This window comes from Odocoileus virginianus, chromosome 24, assembly GCF_023699985.2.
Source record: "Odocoileus virginianus isolate 20LAN1187 ecotype Illinois chromosome 24, Ovbor_1.2, whole genome shotgun sequence".
Classification (NCBI taxonomy): domain Eukaryota; kingdom Metazoa; phylum Chordata; class Mammalia; order Artiodactyla; family Cervidae; genus Odocoileus; species Odocoileus virginianus.
Window position 1 is genome coordinate 20,724,722 of NC_069697.1, and position 23,216 is coordinate 20,747,937.

At 34.2% G+C, this 23,216-nt stretch overlaps 1 protein-coding gene across 4 annotated transcripts in view; it reads right to left on the bottom strand.

Annotated features, from left to right (window-relative positions):
- EEA1 (early endosome antigen 1) overlaps window positions 1-23,216 on the bottom strand; it is a 125,285-nt gene that overhangs the window by 63,319 nt on the left and 38,750 nt on the right. For 2 of the 4 annotated variants that reach the window (XM_070454319.1, XM_020868949.2), the window contains 7 exons: window positions 14,353-14,477; window positions 10,057-10,111; window positions 9,906-9,971; window positions 8,145-8,184; window positions 7,140-7,253; window positions 6,384-6,505; window positions 5,166-5,321 (listed from right to left, as the gene is read on the bottom strand). In XM_070454319.1, the coding sequence (XP_070310420.1) occupies window positions 5,166-5,321; window positions 6,384-6,505; window positions 7,140-7,253; window positions 8,145-8,184; window positions 9,906-9,971; window positions 10,057-10,111; window positions 14,353-14,477 (678 nt within the window). Of the gene's footprint in view, window positions 1-5,165; window positions 5,322-6,383; window positions 6,506-7,139; window positions 7,254-8,144; window positions 8,185-9,905; window positions 9,972-10,056; window positions 10,112-14,352; window positions 14,478-18,778; window positions 18,905-23,216 lie in introns of all 4 variants that reach the window. The other 2 variants (XM_020868948.2, XM_070454320.1) reach the window with 2 other exon arrangements.

Consider the following 23,216-nt stretch of genomic DNA (forward strand, 5'->3'; position numbering starts at 1 on the left):
TCTCAATTCAAAAAGGATATGCAAGTTATATATCTACATTTTCTCTCAACTTCTATAGCACATTTCAAAATCATGCTAAATGCAAATAACCAACACAGAATTACCTTTGAAGGTGACTAATCATTTATTTACTTTTACTGTAATAGAAAGTATTTGGCCAAAGAAGCTGTCAAACAGAAGTTATATATAGTTTCATTAACCTGGATCTCTCTATGATCATGGATAATAGCTGGGCAATTTGCTTTAATGTGTTTACCATTTTTTAAATGAAAATTAATGTCTATTATTAAAACAATGGGTTAATCATTTAATAAGTAAGGTAAGAGAAAGATAACCAAAGAACCTGGAAACACAAACTTATTATATATGAAAGCTTCAACCACTAAAAAGTGGGCAACTTGGTTTCCTGAAAGTGATGTTAATGAGAGACCTCTGTATTTCTAATATTGCTTATCAGGTTTACTTTTTACATTCCTAGTGTTACAATTATCTTCATTGTCTATATTCTTCATTAGTAAATAAATTTTATAATATGAATATAATAAATCTAATTTTTTTAATAAACACATCAGCATTACCTATATTGTATATTACAAATGGGTACTTTTGTATACTACAAATGAGTACAAGGAAAAAAATCTAAGAAAGCCACTAATTAATGCCAAGTGATCTTTTGCTCTAGAATTTGTGGCATATTTTTGTTGTTGTTTCAAGGATCCTCACTGTCATAAGATCAAATCCACTGTAAATGGATGAAGGTATAAAGTTTTCGAAACAAAACTAGTAAACAATGTAACCTAACTGAACAATCAAACATTTGGGCTTATTTTAATAACCATAAATAACTGAAATCAGTGTTTTGAGTGTTTTCCAAACTGGTTTGAGGTCAACAAAAAGGTTGACCTCAAAATATTTTCAAAAATTTTGAGGTTTCAAAATTATTTTTGGTAATGGCAACATGTCTGACATATGTTCATGGCCTGACCTTTTAAGGAAAACATGTATATAAAACATATTTCAAAGAAGGAAATGTTTAAATATTCAAGTATTTTCAACTGTGTTCAAGTTAAAGTGTATCTTAATGCTCTGTCTTAAACTGGCTGTGTAACCTTGAAATGTATTAGGAGTTTACTTTAAATTGCTATGACTAACAACTTTGAATCTTAGAATTATTCTCTATTAACATTATGGATGATAATTAAAATATCAGGAACAATTCAGCTACTTTAAATTACTATGCTTTAATCACCTATCGCAAGAAAAATTATATTTAAATCTCTACTTCTATCTTATCAAAGAAATTACTAGAGTTTTTCACACATAATAAACAAGTATGTACTAAAATGCAAATTTTGAGTATATTTCATTAAAATACCATGATTTCACATTAAAGATTATAAGATTAACCATGTATAACATATATCCAGTATCTATTCTGCTGATGAATTCCAACATGCAAAAGAAACTAAAGAAAGAAAATGTAAAGCAAATGCATCCAAAATTATTTGTTATATCTTACAATGTATCTGTTGTACACTAAATACATATTTTTTAACTTTAATTTTTAAAAATACAAAAGCAAGCACTTAAAACTTTTTAGTTTACTCAAGGATAAAAAAGAAAGATGTAGGAAAAGTATACACCTAAAGATAAATTTTAGTTATGGGTAAGAGAAGAAAGAGGAATGAATCACAGGAAGCTTTCACTCTCTACTGTATATTGAGTCATTTTAACTTTTTACAATGATCATGTATTACAGCTCTATTTTTAAAAAACTAAGATTGAAGAAAACAAAATTTCTAAGGAAATACACTCACTATTGACATACCACTTTAGGTGAAATTCACAAAGAAGGTTCTGCAAGGCACACAGACAGTCCTCACTAGAGGACAGGACAAGCTCATCCGTGCCCAGAAGGCTTTAGCACTTGCACTCCTTCCTCCTGGGAATGCTGCTCCCAGTTCTTCACTCTGCTGCTTGCTTACTTCATTCTTCTCCCATGGATCCTCCTTGAGGATACCTTTCCCTGATCATCCTATCTAAAACTGATCCACATTATTGCCAAGCCCACTACTTCCCATGTCCTGCTTTGTTTTTCCTCATAGCACTTAGGATTAGCTAACTTTCTATTGTGAGTTGGTTTATTTCACATTGTTTGGCTTCCAAAAGGAATATAAGCTTTATGACAGCAGGCACTGTATCATATTCACTATTCTATTCCCCACATGTATACTAGCTGCTGTCACTCAGGCATTGAAAAAATACTCATTAAAGAGAGAAGTGATTCTCCCAGAAGTTAACAGATACTTGCACAGTATCTCTGCACATGGAAACAAATATATAAGACCTTATAAAATAATGTGCATTTCCTTGAAGCCACATTACCGAATTTAACATTGAATTTTTACTAAAAACTTTCAAGTTACAAAATAATTAAGGAAGGATATTTCAAAACTTCCTGCTAGTGCTTTAGGATTATAATTATTGTCCTAATGGCCAAATACTTTTAGTAAATAATCATTTTAAAGATGGTTAAAATTTGGCTTGATTAATAAAACAAAAAGGAGCATATATTTGAAGTTCTGAGATTGTCTTAAAACACAAAATTGCCATATGGTGCTAGAAGGTACTACATTAAAAACAGTACTAATATGAAAAGTCTTCCACAAAGACATTACCTCAAGTTTAAGCATCTCCATTAGAAAGCAGAAAAAATAAAATGATGGATGAAACATGGGAAACAAAACTGACAAAAGTACACACTGGACATACAATAAAAAGTACAAACACTTCTGAATCTCATCGCTTACACTAGCAAGTTTTAAAGACATTTAAGTGCTCTCTTTAATAACCCTGAATGAATGTAATATTTATTCCATCTCTTTATAACCTTCTTAGTTTTAAAAATTAGGATTCAAATGAAGATATTTGTAATATAAATAAAATTCATCAAAAATCATTTCCAGTAAAGACAACACCAAATATATGTTAGTTACAGCTCTGACATTTTTAATAATGCAGATTTATAGGAATAATACTTTTATTAACCTTAATTTCTGATCTAAAGAAAAGTTATTTTAAAATACTTTTAAATGCTTTAGACTGAGTTATTTTTCCATATGCTTTTCAAAATAGATTTTTTAAATGACAACAAATTCTTAAGTTATATTTTTAATGAAAGGAATGGAACATACTTAACAATGTATATCAGATTATGTATCTTGAACCTTGACTAGAAATAGAAAACAAATCATTGCATTTTTAGCTTCTTTATTTCCTTTTACTCTTTTATTTCTGATGTCATTGTTTAGGTTCAGAAAAGCAGTAATACATATTTTTTTCTTTTAGTCCTTTAGGTTATATAATTCACTAACACACATAAGTGAGAATAAATAAAACTGAATTTTAATAAAATACACACCATATACTAAGGAGTAAGTAGAAACTAAAAACACAGTAAAAAACAAATGAGATGGAATATTTAGACAGTCATTTTTTCATATGGAAATGGTATGGGACACAACTCCAAAGTATTTTAAGTTATACTCATTACAAATATACAGTATGTCAAAATGCCAAAAGTAATAACAGTAAGCATTAGTTTATGATTAATAACACAAATTTACTTCTAACACAATCACCAGACCACCAAAAATGGGACACGACATGATACAGAAAGACATGAGCTTCAAGACAGACTTGAGTTCTAATCCTAGCTTCTTTACATTAGGTACATGAACTTGAACAAGCTATTTAATCTCATTGAAGCCCAGATTCCTTAAATATAAAACAAACTTAATACTTAACTTACAGGGTTAAAAGAAATTTCTAACCTAATATTTGAATGGGATTTTTTTCCCATGAAACTTCTCTGATTCAGCCTCTCCTAGATTACACATTAGGAGATTTTTATTGGCTTTGATAAGTTCATGAACTCCCTAAAATTATTTGAAAATCTGTGGGACTTTTATTACTGGGCTACAAAGATCATGTTTGGGAAATCTGCACCTGAAGTTCATCAACTTAAAAGTTTGAAATGTTAACCATTACAAAGACTCACATGCCTATGTGTGTTGTACCCATAAACTTTCACCAATCCTCCAGTGATAAGACATAGGAGAAAGTAATAAAAGGAACAGAGGGACTATCTATAATATTTATACTCCATAGCTCATTAATAATTATGAATAGGGGCTGAAAAAATCCGAGATGCAAGTTGAAATGTCACTATAACTTAACTTTTAAACTGAAAACATGAAAAACACAGGTCTATATAAGGGAGCTTAAGAACTATATACAGTAGTAGCTATAATAAAAATACCACCTATGATACAGTAAGAAAGACAAATGCCAGCATTTTTAAGCAAATATATTTACTACATATCCTAGAACTTGTCATATGCTGACAATTATATAAGGGATTGACAGGCAAAAGTCATGTAATAAATAAAAGAACTGAGAATGTTTATCCTAGAAGAGAAGAAAATTCAGAGTAAATATGAACAGTCATCAAATATTTCATGTGGAAAAGAACAATTTATTCTGTGTAATATTTGAGAACTGGAACAAGTACATGTAAATTACAGGGAAACAAATGCCAACTCAATGGAATGGCGGACTTAGGAAGAAATATGCAACCCCTACAACACATAGCAAGAGTTGTAGACCACTTATCAGAGACCTCTAAAGGGAACTCCTATATGGAGTGTTAGACTAGAAGATTTTTAAGACTTCCTTCAACTACATAACTCAATAACTGATAAATGAAAACCAAGTCTAATAGATAATAAGTCTTAAATATTTTTTCTAAGCAACATAAGTAATACAGATGAAGAAAACGAAATCATACTTCCTTTACCCCTACCAAATTGAAATAAATTACTACTTATCAATATGGAGCAAATTTAAATATTTCTCCACAATATACATTATTTATTAAACAGAGTAATACTCCTTTATGCAAATATTCTTCTCTAAGTGTCCAACTTCTTACAGCAAAGATAAAAATATTACCAGCCCATAGTGACTATATACAGATATTGCTGAGACCAGATGAAAGAAAGGCAAGCAGTGTTTGAGGCACTCAGAAAAATGCTGGGGTGACTCAACCGTGCACACTAAACAAGTTAACGTCAGCCTTATTTAAGTGCACTAAATTTCATTACCTCTGAATTAGTATACTCTGTCTGTAACTTTTTGCACTCGTCTTTGAGTTTTTCAGATTCTCTCTCACGTTCCAAGGTCATGTTATCCATTAGTGTTTGAACCTGGACCAGTTCTTTCTTTAACACAGCAACATCCTCTATTCCAGGTCTCTGAAGCTGTGAAGCAACATATTTTAGTTAAAAAACAAAACAGTGAAACTGTCTAGTGAACAGACATTTTTAAAATAGTTTTACTACTAAGAAATAAAACAATCTTTTAACACCAATTACTAGATTCCAAACATTGAACACAGATGTTTTCCCCCAACAATCTCATATTTACAGTATTACCACTCAAGGTACAAAATAGCAAATATACAATTATCCTTAGTGCTTTAACTGCTTTCCTTTCCTTTGCAAACTACACCCACTTAAAATAACAATCACTTGTCAATGCTAAATCCCTTCATTTTTTTATCCTATGAAACTGGTAATAAAATGAAGGAGCAGATATAAACATAATTAGGGTTTGCTGCAGATTGTATCTAATTAATTTGCATATTCGTATGTTTATTGCATGGTAATAAAGGACAAAAATGAAGCAAGGACAGATCCAAGATTGTTAAGCCTGGGGAGAGAATTAAAAACATATGGTAACAATGACAGAAACATGGTGACAATGTTATCCTTGTTGAATTTGAAATGAAAGCTGGAAACGCAATTAGAAGAGTCCGTGTTGTTGTTGTTCAGTCACTAGCTTGTGTTCAACCCTTTATGACCCCATAGACAGCAGCCTGCCAGGTCTCCCTGTCCTTCACTATTTCCCAGAGTTTGCTCAGATTCATACCCAGTGAGTCAGTAATGCTATCTAACCATCTCACCCTCTGCTGCCCTCTTTTGCTTTTAGAAGTGTCCAAATGGATTTACAAAACTAAAGTTCAAGGAATGGTAAGATCAGAGAAGCAGATATGGAAACTACCAAAAATGGCAGGTGACATTAAAACAAAAACAATAAAAATGTTAATGTCATAATGTATCATAAAATTCCATTCTTACTTTAAAAAATTATATATAGTGTACACACACACACCCCTATATATATATTTGTAAGTGGTAAAACTACAGGGAATTTTTTTTAATTTCCTCCATTCTAGTCAAACTATACTTTTAAAAATGTTTCATCAGCATATGTATTTCATTTATCCATTTCAAATAAGGTACATTCTAATAAATGGTTACCAGTTCAGTCTTTAGATCTTGAATCATAGCTGCTTCTTTGTTTAATTCTTCTGTTAGATGTGTCACTTGCTGTTCGGCAGCTTCTCTAAGACTCCTTTCTTCATCATATTTTGACTTTACATCTAATTAAGGACAGTTACATAGATGACATGACATTAACTCTAGAGAAGATAAGTTATAAATTCTTGTATATCCAGTGCCTATCTAAATATCACTCTAATTCAAATTCACATTCCTTTGATAACCATAAATGTACACAATAAAATTATACTTCTGATAATATTCAATGATAAACTTAAACAATCAAATGTCTTTGTCTACATAAAATCCACTCAATTACTAAATTAGCATTTTAATATATACTCAATCACATATAATATTTTACCTAAAAGCATGTAGTTGAAAAAATTACATGCAATTCCTAGCATAACCAAATGTTAAATCTATACCATATTATTTAACTTCTTCAAAATGTTACTTGTCAATCTTTAAGCATACTTCAAAAGAAAATTCATCTTCTCTAAAATTCAAGAAGAATTTCACAAGGAAAATCAGTTCTTCAAAGGGAGGATGTGGGAGAACAATTAAAATAACTTACACAGCAACTCTTATCATTAAATGCCAGTAATCACCACAATAGTCTATATAACAAATGCTTTAATCACACTAAAATACAATGTTTATCTATACAATATACAATGGCAAAAAGGTAATGAGACTGATTTACTGGATAAAAAAAATTCTGATTTAATTTACCTGCAATTTCAGTGGCAAGTTGGGCTGCTTTCTGTTCAAACAAATCTTTCATTTGTTTAATATTAAAATTTTCTGTTTGGGCTTCTTCTAATTGTTGTTCCAAAGACTGTAGTTCTACAGAAAAGTAGTTATTCAAATACAATGTGAATTACATTTCCTAAACTGGTATTACTTATAATCATTGTAGGAGTTAAAGACAATCAACATGATCTACTAACCAATTACAAGTAGAGTATCTTCACATTTTAAGAATTAATCATATCTCAAAAAAAAAAAAAAAAGAACCTCAGCCAACCCATTTAAGGCCCAAGTCAAAGTTTACAAATGTGTAAAACAAATGAAAGAAATATTTAGCAATCATACCTAAAATATTTATAAATATTTGTTTAAAGAGTATTCTAATTTCACATTTTACAGTTACTTTTCTGTATCTGTCAACTGACCAAAAAATGTATTTTGTGCCTCTGATGAAATGTTTTGAAATTAGAAATGTCTTAAGAACAATCAAGGTCTTAAATAATATAATCAATTAAAATATGCAGTCAATTCTTACTACTTCATTCTCATAAAGGAACTTCAGAGAGACATTAAATACAACAGCTAATCTCAAAAAATAATTTTTATTATTCATTGAGCACTCCTCCAGTTAAAGTTCATTACAAAGATGCTAATCTCATTTTTTAATTTCAAGAGGAAAAAAAGTACATCACTGTTTAATATAGATCTAAACTTTCATTAACCACCATATTAATGTAATATTTCAAAAGTGTGTAACTTCAGAATATAATGAACTATAACAGATTAAGATTTCAATAACTGATTAAATTATAAAGTTCACAGGTAATAAACACTCTCAACCTAGAATATGACTGTTACCTTCACTGTTTCAGTGCCATGAAGTAAAACCATAAAACAAAATTCATGTAGCAGGCATCAGAGGAAATGAAGTAAAAAAGGGATGACAAAGAAGAAAAATGAAAAAAAAACAGCTTTAAGTAAAGTTACCTGCTGATGAATCAGCCAGTAATCCATCAGGTTTGGACTCCTCAATGAAAACAAAAAACATAAACAAATGTATTAAAAGGAAAAGACTATATTATTACAATTGTCAATGTGAAAAAAAAAATCTCTGAAATAGATTCTGTCAGGTAAGTGGCAAGATTTTAATGAAAATCAAATTTTGCCCTGCTTACATCCTTCTAGATGTCTAAGATGTCTAGGCTGTCTGGCATAATAATTTAACCGCAGCTCATTGCCTCTAAGAATTTGTTAACATATTAAATTTTCATGAGCTTTACCAAGATGGCACCTTAAATTCCATAAATTCAGTAATAACATGTTATTATAATGGAATGGGTTGCCATACCCTCCTACTGGGGATCTTCCCAACCCAGGGATCAAACCCACGTCTCTTATGTCTCCTGCATTGGCAGGTAGGTTTTTTACCACTGGTGTCATCTGGGAAGTCTCTATTATAAAGGTAAAATAGTCATCTCAAATGTAGTAAACAACTTCCTGTGATTTCAAGTACAGAAAATAATATTAATACAGCACATGTTTGATTGTTAATGGCATCTAGCTAAAACATGAGTAGGTGAACTGTAAGTATTTTAGATTACTAAAACCCTCTTTAATGCATCTTCAATTATAGAAGCTGAGTAGTAATAAGACTGATATCTTGTTATCCATTTATTTTTCTTTTCTAGTCCAAATGACAACTTTTGGGGAAAAGACAAAAAGGCAAAGACGACTGGGACTCATGTGCTAAGATGTCATGTGCTATCTTAATGTGCTAAGATAACATGCAGCGGGATCACTAATTATTTCATAAAAGTGTTAAAGCTATTGTTAAAGGGTGTCATTTTTACTCACAGAAATGAAAAACATATGTATATTTGGTAAAATTCATCATTCTATGATTTTTTACATAATGTTCATATAAAAGTCAAAATAACTTTAGTATAAAAATCATAATATGTTAAAACTTTTTTTAGAAAATACATTAAAGAACATTACATATAATGAATCTGAAATATCAAATGAAATCACTCAAAATAACCACTTTGGATACTACAGTGATTTTCTTGTTCTTTTCTGTATATATTCTTTTTATGAAGTTAAAGTTGTATGGTACATACACATCTGTGTACAAAGACAATATTTGTCTTTTGAAATCTAACATGAATACAACAGTTTCCCCATGCTTTCAAACAATCACCACTAATATAAACTATAAGCAGTTAATAATAGTTCTTTCCCTACTAATAGACATTTTAGTGATTTCCAATTTGTCACAAACACAAGTACTTTGAAGTGCTTCACTACTGTTTGAACCTGTATTTTTTAACCACTTACATGTATTGTCAGAAAATAAGAATAATGTGGCCTGGTATGAAAAAAAGATCCATAGGTAAACAATTCTTTTGGCTGCACTGTAGCATGTGGGATCTTTGTTCCCTGACCGCGAATCTAACCTGCACCATCTGCAGTGGAAGCAGAGTTTTTAACCACTTCAGGGAAGTGCCATAGGTAAATGATCCTTAATGGAAAACTTTTAAGGAGTTACATCTGAGCTTTCCATATATTAGTTATATTGGTTTGTATTCATTTGAATTTCAAGGGATACATATGTAGGCCACTAAGCACAGAGAAACAATTAGGAAGCTATTCATATCATGCCACTTGTTTACAAAAAAGCATTATACTAATTTAAAACAATGAAAATGAACAACCAATAACACACTTTAAGTATTTAAAAGCAATTACTTGCTGCTGCAGCCCTTGAAATTTTTCTAATTCTTTCTTTAATTCTTCTGAGTACCATTTTTCTTCCTAAGGAAAGAAAAGGTTTTAATCAGCAAAGCTTTTACTTATCTGATACACTGAAAATATACAAGAATAATCATTTTTATTTTACCTTAAGTGAAGCCTGCAGGTCTTGGACCTCTTGTCTGAGTAGTGTTATATCATCTCTAAACATAAATTGGAAAAAAGGAATTAATGGTTAATTTGCTTTAACAAATCATGGCTAGTGAATATATATTAATATTCTAGTTTTCCCAATTCTTAAAAAAATACTATAGATTTTATATTTAGTGGCATATATATAGTCCTTCGGAAAATAATTTTATTCCTAAGCATACTGTCGATCAATGGAAGAACACATCATGGAAACAATAAAACTGACAAGTACTGAGACAAAAGCAAGAGGCCTCCCATTAATTTACCAGCAATAAGCATCAACAGCTTCCTATTGCAGTTAGTATAAAATCTAAACTCATTAACAAGGACCATAAGAATCTGCACAATCGGACATGGAAGCAACCTAGATGCCCATCAGCAGACGAATGGATGAGGAAGCTGTGGTACATATACACCATGGAATATTACTCAGCCATTAAAAAGAATTCATTTGAATCAGTTCTAATGAGATGGATGAAACTGGAGCCCATTATACAGAGTGAAGTAAGCCAGAAAGATAAAGACCATTACAGTATACTAACACATATATATGGAATTTAGAAAGATGGTAACGATAACCCTATATGCAAAACAGAAAAAGAGACTCAGATGTATAGAACAGACTTATGGACTCTGGGAGAAGGCGAGGGTGAGATGTTTCAAGAGAACAGCATTGAAACATGTATATTATCTAGGGTGAAACAGATCAGCAGCCCAGGCTGGATGCATGAGACAAGTGCTCGGGCCTGGTGCACTGGGAAGACCCAGAGGGATCGGGTGGAGAGGGAGGTGGGAGGGGGGACCGGGATGGGGAATACATGTAAATCCATGGCTAATTCATTTCAATGTATGACAAAAACCACTGCAATGTTGTAAAGTAATTAGCCTCCAACTAATAAAAATAAATGGAAAAAAAAAAAATAAAAATAAAATAAAACTTAAGCTTCAAGTCGAAAAAAAAAGAATCTGCACAATCTAATCCCTACCTTACCACTCTCACCCTCACTCACTTAGCTCTAGCAATGCTGGCTCCTTGCTGTTTCCTGAGTCTGAAATGCTCTTTCCTGTCAAAACCTCACCTTCTGTTTCCCTCCTCTAATAGTCTGACAAACAATGGGCGAGCAGACAACTCGAAGCCCTTACGCAGCAGAGACTCCATGAGAAAACACATCTGCAATTATTCTCCTAGATATGAAGAACATATCTTATCCTCCTGGATTATAAACAGCAGAAAAAGGGACTCTTCTTGCTCCAGGCTGCCAGGGTAGAAGATTGCAGTGAGCTGATTGGGAATACTCACGGGCACTGAGGGGAAAGAACAGGATCAGTTCTAATGATGCAGCAGACCGAGTCCACACCAGCACAAAGCATATCAGAAAGTAACACATAGTGGGACATACTGTAGGAAAACTGTTCTCTAGGATGGGAGTAAAGATAGGCTAAACACATTAAGTCAGCTTCACCTGTGAAACATGGTTAACAGTAGCAAAGGAAACTCTACCTTTCAAAGCCATTCAGACGTAAAGAATTCATTATTCAACAGAACTCGTCTATGCCAGACTCTCAAGCCATTCAGTTTAATGGGGGAAGAAAGTGCCACTGAATAAATTTTTGAAAGTAACTTGTCTAGCAAAGAAAATCTTCTGAAACATTTAACAGATCGAACAGTCTAGGATATTGACAAAAGAAAATTAGGAAGCATCTATCAAAATTTTAAAGGAAAACTTTATCAGAAATCCCATTTCTGGAACTATATCTTCCAGATACATTCAAACACATGCAAACAATATGTCCACAGAGACAGATACCACCACAACATTTATATGTACAAAACACTGGAAATAGCCTGAATGCCTGTCAACAGGAGAATGGTAAAATTTCATGCAGTCATTAAAAAGAATAAGATAATTATCTACAATGATAAGAAACAATCCATAGATACAGACAGAAACAAAAGATTTAGGACAATGTAGAATTGCTCTTTTATGTAATTATATACATTTATACATTTCTTTATATGTACACAGATATAAGCATATTGCATATATGCAGAGACTATTTTTCTGTACTATTCTATACAAAAAAAGGTCTTAATGACCCAGATAACCATGATGGTGTGCTCACTCACCTAGAGCCAGATACCCTGGAATATGAAGTCAAGTGGGCCTTAGGAAGCATTACTATGAACAAAGCTAGTGGAGGTGATGGAATTCCAGCTGAGCTATTTCAAATCCTAAAAGATGATCCTGTTAAAGCACTGTACTCAATATGTCAACAAATTTGGAAAACTCAGCAGTGGCCACAGGACTGGAAAAGGTCAGTTTTCATTCCAATCACAAAGAAGGGCAATGCCAAAGAATGTTCAAACTATCAGACAATTGAACTCATTTCACATGCTAGCAAAGTCATGCTCAAAGTTCTCCAAGCTAGGCTTCAAAAGCATATGAACCAAGAACTTCCAGATGTACAAGCTGGATTCAGAAAAGGCAGAGGAACCAGAGTTCATATTGCCAACATTCATTAGATCACAGAGAAAGCAAGAGAATTCCAGAAAAACATCTGCCTCATTGACGATGCTAAAGCCTTTGTGTGAATCGCAATAAACTGGAAAATTCTTAAAGAGACAGGAATACCAGACCACCTTTCCCACCTCCTGAGAAACCAGTATGCAGGTCATGAAGCAATAGCTAGAACCAGACATGGGAGAATGGACTGGTTCAAAACTGGGAAAAAGAGTATGTCAAGGTTGTACACTGTCACCCTGCTTACTTGACTTATATGCAGAGTACATCATGTGAAATGCCAAGCTGGATGAAGCACAAGCTGGAATCAAGATTGCAAGAAGAAACATTAACAACCTCAGAGATGCAGATGACACCACCCTGATGGCAGAAAGAGAAGAGGAACTAAAGAGCCTCTTAATGAGGGCAAGAGGAGAGTGAAAAGGATGGTTTAAAACTCAACAATCAAAAACTCAGATCATGGCATCTGGTCCCATCACTTTATGACAAATAGGTGGGGAAAAAGTGGAAACAGCGACACATTTTATTTTCTCGGGCTCCAAATCACTGTGGACGGTAACTGCAGCCATGAAATTAAAAGACACTTGCTCCTTGGAAGCAAAGCTATGACAAACCTAGACAGCATATTTAGAAGCAGAGATATCACTTTGCCGACAAAGGTCCATGTAGCCAAAGATATGGTTTTTCCAGTAGTCAGGTACAGATATGAGAGTTGGATCATAAAGAGGGCTGAGAGCTGAAGAATTGATGCTTTCTAATTGCAGTGCTGGAGATGACTCTTGAGAATCCCTTGGACTGCCAGGAGATCCAACCAGTCAATTCTAAAGAAATCAAACCTGAATATTCATTAGAAGGACTGATGCTGAAGCTCCAACACTCTGGCCACCTGATGCAAAGAGCCAACTCACTGGAAAAGACCCTGATGCTAGGAAAGATTGGAGGCAGGAGGATTGAAGGCAGAGGATGAGATCGTTAGATAGCATTACCAATTCAATAGACACGAATATCCGGGAGATAGTGAAGGAGAGGAAAGTGCTGCAGGCCATGTACTGGCAAAGTCAGGACACAACTTAGCAACTAATCAGCAACAGCATAGCAACAGAATAAAATCAAGCTTTCTTCCTTAGTGGGAATTTAAGACAAGAGTTCTCACCAACAGAAGAAAAGCAAAGTTAACTGCTGAATCCTATTCTAAGTAATTATATTTTAGTTTAATTGTTAAAATGGTCAGGTAAAACTGCTATGAGGCAGAATGTGTTTTGTTTGTTTGCTGTTATGTTGGTGAACACAAAAGACAAATTTTTAAACAAAGCATATCATTCTTTAATGAGCAGAATATGCTAAATATACTTTAACCTTTTTTAAAAAATCACAATCTTTATTAAAAATATAACGTCTGAAACATGCTACAGATGTTGGTATAGCTCATTATTTATCAAGGATTGAATAAATTATAATAATAAAAGATGAAAACTATGCTAAATGAAGGTAGATTTAAATCAAAAAATATAAACAATGTAAATCCATGGCTAATTCATTTCAATGTATGACAAAAACTACTGTAATGATGTAAAGTAATTAGCCTCCAACTAATAAAAATAAATGGAAAAAAAAATAAAGTAAAAAAAATATATATATAAACACACTACTCTTCAAGAACTAAGTATTCATGATTAAAGAATGATATCACGTCATTTGTTACATTACACTTCAAAGCTATTATACTGTACCGCTTCAGAGCCAAAGCTTCTCCTCCATGGCTTGAATCATTACCAGCATCATGGACTGCCTCATAGTGTTTGAAAAGTTCATCAGCAGATCCAAGAGATTTCATACACTGCGGACATATGAAACCCTACAGAAAGAGGTAGTAAAAGGTTTCAAAATAGTATTTTGTATTGCAAAATAATCATTCGTATGTTATGAAATGTAGTCAAACGTAACATTCATACCAATTATGCCATTAAGTAAATTGTAATTTACAGTGCAAAGCCTAAATTCTGGTATTGTGCAAAGGTACATCACTGCCTATCCTGGTTGCAGCTTACAAAATACTTTTTAAGACCCTTATAACCATATTTTAGGTTGAATAAATTAATGGCTATAGTACAGAATTCTGAGAAGCTAGCTCTAACCTAGAAGTCTAGTTGAGAAGACATGCCATCAGATCCTCCATCTCCCTAAATACCTCCCACAGTAAAACAATATCTGCTACAATCTACTGCACAGGAATGACAACCAAAAACTAAGAGCATGAAGCATTCTGATCACTGAGGGAAAAAGGTAATATAATAGCCCATAATTACCACATAGTATGTGCTAATCAGTAAATCCCTTGCTAACCTAAGATCAACACTGTAAAAGCTTAAAGTTAATAAACAGTCCTATAAAATCTTAAAAACTTAGTATATGGTGATGGCATATAAGGTCCTACATTTGCAGTCCCCCAGTGACCCACCCAGTATAATCTCAGGACACTTTTACTCTATACAACATGCTTCAGCTATACTAAAGCACCTATGTTTCCCTGAACACATCATGGTGTCTCACACTTCTGCACCTCTGCATATATTGCTTTTTCCTCCAGCATTACCATCAGGCTTCCCATGTGACTGGCTCAGTGATACAGAATCTGAATGCTAATGCAGGAGATGTGGGTTTGACCCCCGTGTCAGTAAGATCCCTCTGGAGAAAGAAACAGCAGCCCACTCCAGAAATCTTGCCTGGCAAATCCCATGGACAGAGGGCCCTGGCAGGTCACAGGCCACGGGGTGGCAAAACAGTGGGACACAACTGAGACCAAACAACAACAATAAATAATATAACACAACAAAGCTATTCTGTTTCCCTAGTGACTAGTGTGGAACTTTGAACATACCATATACTTTCTACTCTGTGTATCTATTTAATGAAATACAAATGAACCTAGCAGGGCATAACTTTGCAGGAAAAAAAAAAGTAAACAGAAAAGCTTAACAGGTTGCAGATTATAAAACCTTCCAAGGGACAGACTGAGCTAAGTAATAACTATTCCAGACACACAAAAACTAAAAATAAGTGTATTACTTCTTCTCCTTTGTGGGTGCTATACAAATAACCTACCCTCACATCACTTATTCACATTATATGGCAGATTCAAGGCTCAATGAGGATGACATTATCAGACAATGGTATAACAGAAGTATATATAAAGAACTATAGGAATACAAGAGAAGTATCCAAATCTGACTATTAAGCAGTTAATACTGCCCCCCCAAATCCACAGACACACATACATGTGTTTGTGTATATGTTGACATATGTCTATAGGAGTCACTAGAAATAGATCTAAATAGGAATTTACTTGTCAGAAAATAAAGGCACTCTAAGCAAATAGGGGAGCATGAACAAAGGTATAGAAGAGGTATAAAATACAGTCATGCTGTATTTGGAAAACAAAGGTATGTTCTGATCACAGAGCCAGAGTGAAGGGCAGGGACACTGTTAAGGGTGAAGGAAAGCAATGATCTCCTATGGAACACCTAAAATGAGCAAAGACGGCAGTACTGAGGACGTGCCTTTGAACATCAGAATAATGCCATTAGGATCCAGAGACACGGATGCTCGGCACTGTCTATATTAATCTAGCTGGTGTTACACTCCTGTTTGAAAGCCATCAGTTATCTACCACCATGTCTAATAATGGCTCTATATTAAATAAGCTTTCTTGGGCATTTTTATAACTTCTGCCCAGTAAATAAAGTACCACACTTAGTTAACATGCTTTTAATGCAACAGCACATAAACCCCTATAATATTTAGCTTGGCATTTCTCTTGTGTCTCAGCTTTCGCTAGTAACTAAAAAGCAAATTATACTGTTCCTCAGGGAATCCACACCCCAATTATGTTATTTAATCCTCACAGTTTTGGCTTTCTGACTCTTGTCTTTACTTTCAAGTTTTGTCTCTAGATACTTAAAAGATGCCAAAAAGCTAATGATCACATGAAGGTTATGTCATACCTTCTTAACGCTTCTAAATATTACCAGGTTAATACTCCAGAAAGAACGGATTCATCCCTAAAGAGAAGTTTTAGAAATTCAGTAATACATTTTTAGCTGCAGAAATATTCCATCTAAGTGAGTTTTCCATGTGATTAGACACGGCATGTTTAAATAAATCTTCAATTTTAGGACATTTCTGATAAAAATAATTCTAGAATATATACATGCTCTTCCTCAACCTTCTCAATCTGATGATATTAAACCTTTGCTTAACATTCCAGAGCATAAATATTAATCATTGAATGGGTGCCTTCCACTGTATTAATTTTGGCAAATCTCTAATTCCTGTACCCACATTTTATAGTCTTTCTTACACCCTGTTCATCTTTCAAAAATTATTTTTAAAACTTATTCACATAGTATTTCTAGCAATCCTAGCATGACGTGGATGGGAAGGCTAGATTAAGGGGGAAAACTTTATTAAAACCACATCACTCACTTAAAATAAAGTATATAAAGTAAACTCAGAATGAGTATCTGAAAGATGTCCTGTGAATAGAGTGCATGATCTTTAGTTCATGGACTCTGTGATACTAATTCTGGATATTAAGAGACTCCTCTATTTATTTTTTCTAAACTTCTTCATGGGAATTGAGGTTGCTGGATAACTCACAAACAGTAAAAGACCAACAATAAAACACTAAAATAGCCAGCTATATTTATTTCCCTTAATCATTCCAAACATCTCGCCAACTCTCTCCCTGTCTCTCTCCCTCATACACACACACAGCTGATTTAAGAATAAATGCATTAAATTCCTTACTCTTTTTCAGTTATCTGCAATCCTTTCTCAAATCTACTGTAGCAAAGAACTTAGCTTAACTTGATACTTATGATACTCTATTGTATCAAATATTCCTTCAGTTAAAAGGAAAGTTCTTATTTAAGTGACAGATAGGTAAGACAGTCACTTTTGATTCTGGCTAACCCATAAAGAACAGTTAACCCGGATGCTCTGGAAGAAAGGCAACTGGTAAAACACTAAGCAGGGTTCCAAGAACCTCTCATGCCTCTACGGCCGCACTGCTTCTGTAGCGTAACTGGTGTCCTCATATATGTACTCATTTTCCTACCACACTAGACAATGTCTGGTTTAATTGCTCCCCCCTCAAGTTTTTCTGCGGTTCCCCTCAAGTTGAATCATACATTACACTCTTTCTGCAAATATCTACAATAAAAACTCCCTGGCATAGAGATCATATCTTCTTTACCTTTTAATGTCCTTTACTACCAAAATACCTGGCACATTAGAGGTACCCCATGAATATGTTAAGTACGTGAAAGTTTGGTGAGATCATTTTCTCATACATTATTACCTTACAGCAAAAAGTCTGATTTTTTATCTTTCATGATAAATAAAAAGTTTCCTTTTATAAGATTCGTAAAAGAAATTTTTTAAAAGCTATGTTTCTTTGTTTTTAGAATACTGTCATGCTTTTCAAAGTAAGTATATCAAGATCATCTGAAAAACTTTTTCCAGCCTAAAAATGGACACCACTTCCCAGCACTGGCTCCCACTCCCAACCTTAGATTCACACCAGCCTCACACACTACAGGGAAACATGTGAGGGAGCACTATTAATGACAAGTGTGTTCCATTCTGTAACTTCCAACAGGTCTGGGGAAAAGACTGACACAGAGGTAGACCCAGACTCTGGATCTGCTGTATATAATGCTGTGTATCTTCCCAAATAAAGACAGTAGCAGTTCACACGCAAGGTCCTCTTTTTCTTTAAGAGTAAAGCATCTTAACTGAAAGCATTTTAATACATTCATTAATAAAACAGTAACTACACAATAAAGATATAACTTACAAATGATGAAATAAAAAACATTCACTTCATATTTCAAATTTCATGGCAAAATTTATGCAAAAATAAGCTTAAACTTTTATGTATTTTACAGATTCACAGAAAGACAGCTGCAAACAGAACAGCCAAGCCAACTTCCCAAGAGCATCTTGTTCTTATTGAACCTTCTTAGAGCATGCATAACGAAAGCAATCCACACTCCCATGTAGCACAAAAAGTTAAGCAACATCAAGGCAAGGAAAAACAAAGCTGTTTTGAGCAACCCATAACCAAGCTGCTAAAACAAAATATTCAGGACCCACAGTAACACTGGAGTCACTAAGAAGTTCCTGTCCTCTTGTCTCATTTTCAGCGTGCACTTTCTGGTAATGCTCCGACAAATCAATAGCAGTTACACATCTTTTCATACATAATGGACAGATGAAACCCTGTGAAATAACAACTTTTAGGAGGATATACACAAAAAGTTATTTATGAAACAAAACAGAGACAATGAAAATAGACATACCAGGAAAATAATTAGTATATCTCTTTTTAGTATATAGAAGGGAAATTTTCAAGTAGTAACTGTACAAAGGGTGAAAGGCTGCTATCACAAGTAGGACTCTGAAATCAGCTATCCCAAGTAGGACTCTGAAATCAGTTTCCATCCTTAATGCTATAAATTCCCATTGGTCAATTTTACCGTAGTAAACAGTTGCTTTTTTTGGAATCTTATTATTCATTTTGTTTATGATACTCTGTCCTTATTTATGTGAGAGCTAGTATTGGCAAGCTAGCTTTTACTTTGGATCAAGAAATGACTGGCAGTTTTAACATATATTTTTATGTAAGATAATGTTCTCAACAAAAAGTTCTTATAATGAAAGCAATTTTCAGTCTTCACCATATTCTACCAGCTAAAGATCCCATTCTTGCCCACACCCACAATTCCCAGCAAGTGACCCCCCCCCATCTAATTTTATGAGCTAAGTAAAATCATTTTAAAACAATCTCCCAAACTCCCCATAGCCTAACAATATCTGTATTTTAAAATATGGGCTGTTACACTGATCTATGGTTTGCGGTTTTGTCAGAGAGGAACAGTAAAAGTATAAGAAAATAAAGAAGTTGGGAGTGTCAGGGAAAAAGTAAATTAAATGAAGACAGTGGTGAAGGACAATAGGCTACAAAATTTGTCACAAACTTTGGTGTCAAAAATAAATATGGGTTTGAGTCTCAACCAATACTGACTACGTGACTTTTAAAAAATCACTTTACTTTTTTGCTAAATGTCAGCTTCCTCACCTATAAAATGGAGCTAATATTAGCACCCATTCATCTAGAGTGTATTCTACAGTGTATTCCTTGCCTGAAACATTGTAAGTGCTCAACAAATATTAACTGTCATTAGATGTATGGTTAGAGAGTAAATGAAATGAAGACAAGAAATGATAATAGACTATAAGAAAAAATAGAAATTAAAAATCTAAAATAATCAAGAAGACCAAAGAAGTTAAGAAGTATGACTATGAGAAAGTTTTTGACACAGGCAGTTGATGTAAGGTATGCAGAGACAGGATTTCAACATGCCAGATTAAACTACTCAGTCTGATAAGAAAACGGAAGGTACTGCCATGGCCTTGAGGAACTAGAAAAGTAATAAAGATCACTGGCATTGATAACATTAAGAACTGGGAGGCTAAGATGTTCCTTGAGTCATTAACGTCATTTAGGATCACAGCAAGGAAGAAAGACTACAAACAAGATTCCGAAAGGGATGTCCTCCTGGAAACCACAGTCCCAGATACTAAAAGTACAGAACAATCTTTTTTTTTAAAGAACGATGCAGGATTTTTAACAGTGATAACTTTATGCTGCCTGCCACTTTACTTATTTCTTCATTGTAAGTTTCCACATGGTCATTTAACCATTCATTCAAGAAGTATTTACTACATCATTATGCTACGGTAGTGAGAACACAACGGTAAAATAAAGCAAAGCCCTCATCCTTTAAGCTTATAGACCTCTTGAAAAAGTTGCAAAATACACTTCATACCCCACTAATCAGAAAATCCTATTAGAACGATTGGATTGGCTAAAGAACCTGAGGATCTCTCTCCATTGTTACTGCCCTGATCCAAGCCACCCTCAAAGTGTGTATGGATCACCACAGAAGCCTTCCAACAGTCTCTGCTTCTATCCTTACCCCTATGAAAATGTAGATAAATTCTGTCATTTCCCTGCTCCAAACCTTCCAATGACTTCTATCTCAGCAAGAGTAAAACACTAAAGTCTGTACAAAAGCCTCTAAGGCCGTACATGAAGTGGGCCTCATTACCTCACTAACCCAACCTCCTTCCGCTCACTGTGCTGGAGCCACTAGCCTCTTGGCTATTTTTCAACATGGCAGGCATGCCCTCACCTCTGAGACTTGTTCCACACGCCTGCAACATGCTTGCTCCAGAAAGCCACATGATTCATTTCCTCACTTCATCCAGTTCTTTCTGAGCTATCCCATTCTCAGAGATGTCTTCCCTGACATTTATTCTTTTTGAAATACCAAATTCTATTTGAAATTGCATCCACACAAAACACTTTCTTTTCCCTTTTCCTTGCTTTATTCTTCTCAGTAATACCAACTGTCTCCCTCTGTACTTGGGTTTTGCCTGTTTCCACCCAGAGGAATCTAAGTTCCATCAGGATAAAGTTCTCTCACTGTTTCACTCACACCATGCTCCAGCATCAAGAACAGCGTCTGGCTTCAATAAATATTCCATAAATGAATCTCACAACAACAGTCATTGCCAAAAGGATAGGCAATACTGTTCCACAAAAGCACATGGAAGAAGCATCTGTCTCACAGCAGAGACAAGGAAAGGTGACTGAAAATAGCAATTATCTGCAGTGAGACTTGAAGGACAATCAGATGTTAACCAAGAAAAAGTAAGACTAGGTAAGGTATACAGATTAGAACACACAAAAGTTCAAAGATAAGAAATAACTTGGCACACCTTAAAATCAGTTCATTACCCCTGGATCAAATAATATAACATAACCACATATATAAGGTCAACAGATTTCTCACAAAAGTGAAAATTCAATTCAAGTGGAAAAAGTAACATTTTCAGCAAATGGTTATTACTACAACAAGAAAAATGTGGTTTCCATATCCACATGGAAGAAATGAACCTCAACCACAATTTCAGACCATACACAGTAAGTTAAAATTAATCAAACATTGAAATGTACAAGCTAAAAGATTTTTCATCTTTCAGTCTTTTTAAAAATGAAGTGTATTTGATATACAGTATTATAAGTTATAGGTTACAACATAGTAATTCACAATTTTTAAACGTTATAGCCCATGTATAGTTATAATAAAATATTGACTATATTCCCTGTCTTGTACAATATCTCCAAGTCGCTTGATTTCTTTTTAACCAGAAGCAAGCATAGGATAGTTTTGTAACCTTGAAGTAGGCCAAAAATTCTGTAGTACCCAAAAAGCAAAAACCATAAAAGAAAAGGCTGACAAAACTATTTCTCTTTGACAGACACCATTAACAAAATGAAAAACAAGCCACAGACTGAGAAAAAAACATACACATCACATATTTCTGATTGTGGCATAAGGCCTAAAATTAAGGCCCAACACACAAGGCTTTGACAACTGGTCAAACTGGAAGGGCTTCAAATGGCCTAACTGCAAGTTCCCCTCGCCACTCGTTTCCACAGATAAGGTCCTCGATCCAGCTTCTCCTCTTCACACGGCCTGCTTATCCCTATGCAGCCGGTTTCAGCTCCCTGCCAGACCCTGGAATTACTCAAATTAAGCAATCACATCTCCTGTAGGAATGGGATGGGGCGGAGGGGCCTTACCTCCCCGATACCATACCTTATACCTCACACCATAATGCCTGCCTGACACACACCTGATTATTGAATTTGTTCCCAAGTGCAATTCTCGCGTGGTCCTGCATGGCACGCAATGTCTTCTTCCCCTGGGCTGTGAGTATATGTAACAAACTATGTTGATCTCACTTGTCTAATTATGTGTTGAACCATCCCCATAAGCCTAGAACAGGAATCCTTCCCTCACCGATGGAATGAGTAGGAAGCAGTCAAAACATTGATAGAGAATAAAGAACTCTTACAATTCATTAAAATATAAAGATAAATATTCCAATTCTCAAAATGGCTGGATTTTCAGTTTCAGACAAAATGGAGCAGCTACATTTCTCTATTCTACCTGCTAAGTACAGCTGAAATCCCTAGGCATTATATAAAAAACAAGAAAAATAAAAAGCTGAAAGGTGAAGAGAAGAAGGCAGACCAGTTAAGTTCTCAGGAGCCAAGGACTAAGACAATGGTGAGTACGCTGGGTTTTCTTTTCACTTCATATATTCTGAACTGTGTGCTGGCAAAGCCAGCAACCTGAAAACTTCAGTGGACACTTACTAAAAAAGCCCTAAGAAAAGTCTTCTCTAGCCACTTGAGCAGGAAACTGAAAATCTGGTGTGTTATATGCTGGGTGTGTTACATTACCAAGGGCCTTCAGTGGGTACTAAGGATAGAAGTCAGATTAGAAAGAGATAAAGAGTAAACAAAGAATATGCTTTGGCAATGTGATATACTAAATAGTCTAAACAACTGTCCTGATGAGAACAAATGATATAAGAAAGCCCTAAGAAAAGTCTTCTCTAGCCACTTGAGCAGGAAACTGAAAATCTGGTGTGTTATATGCTGGGTGTGTTACAT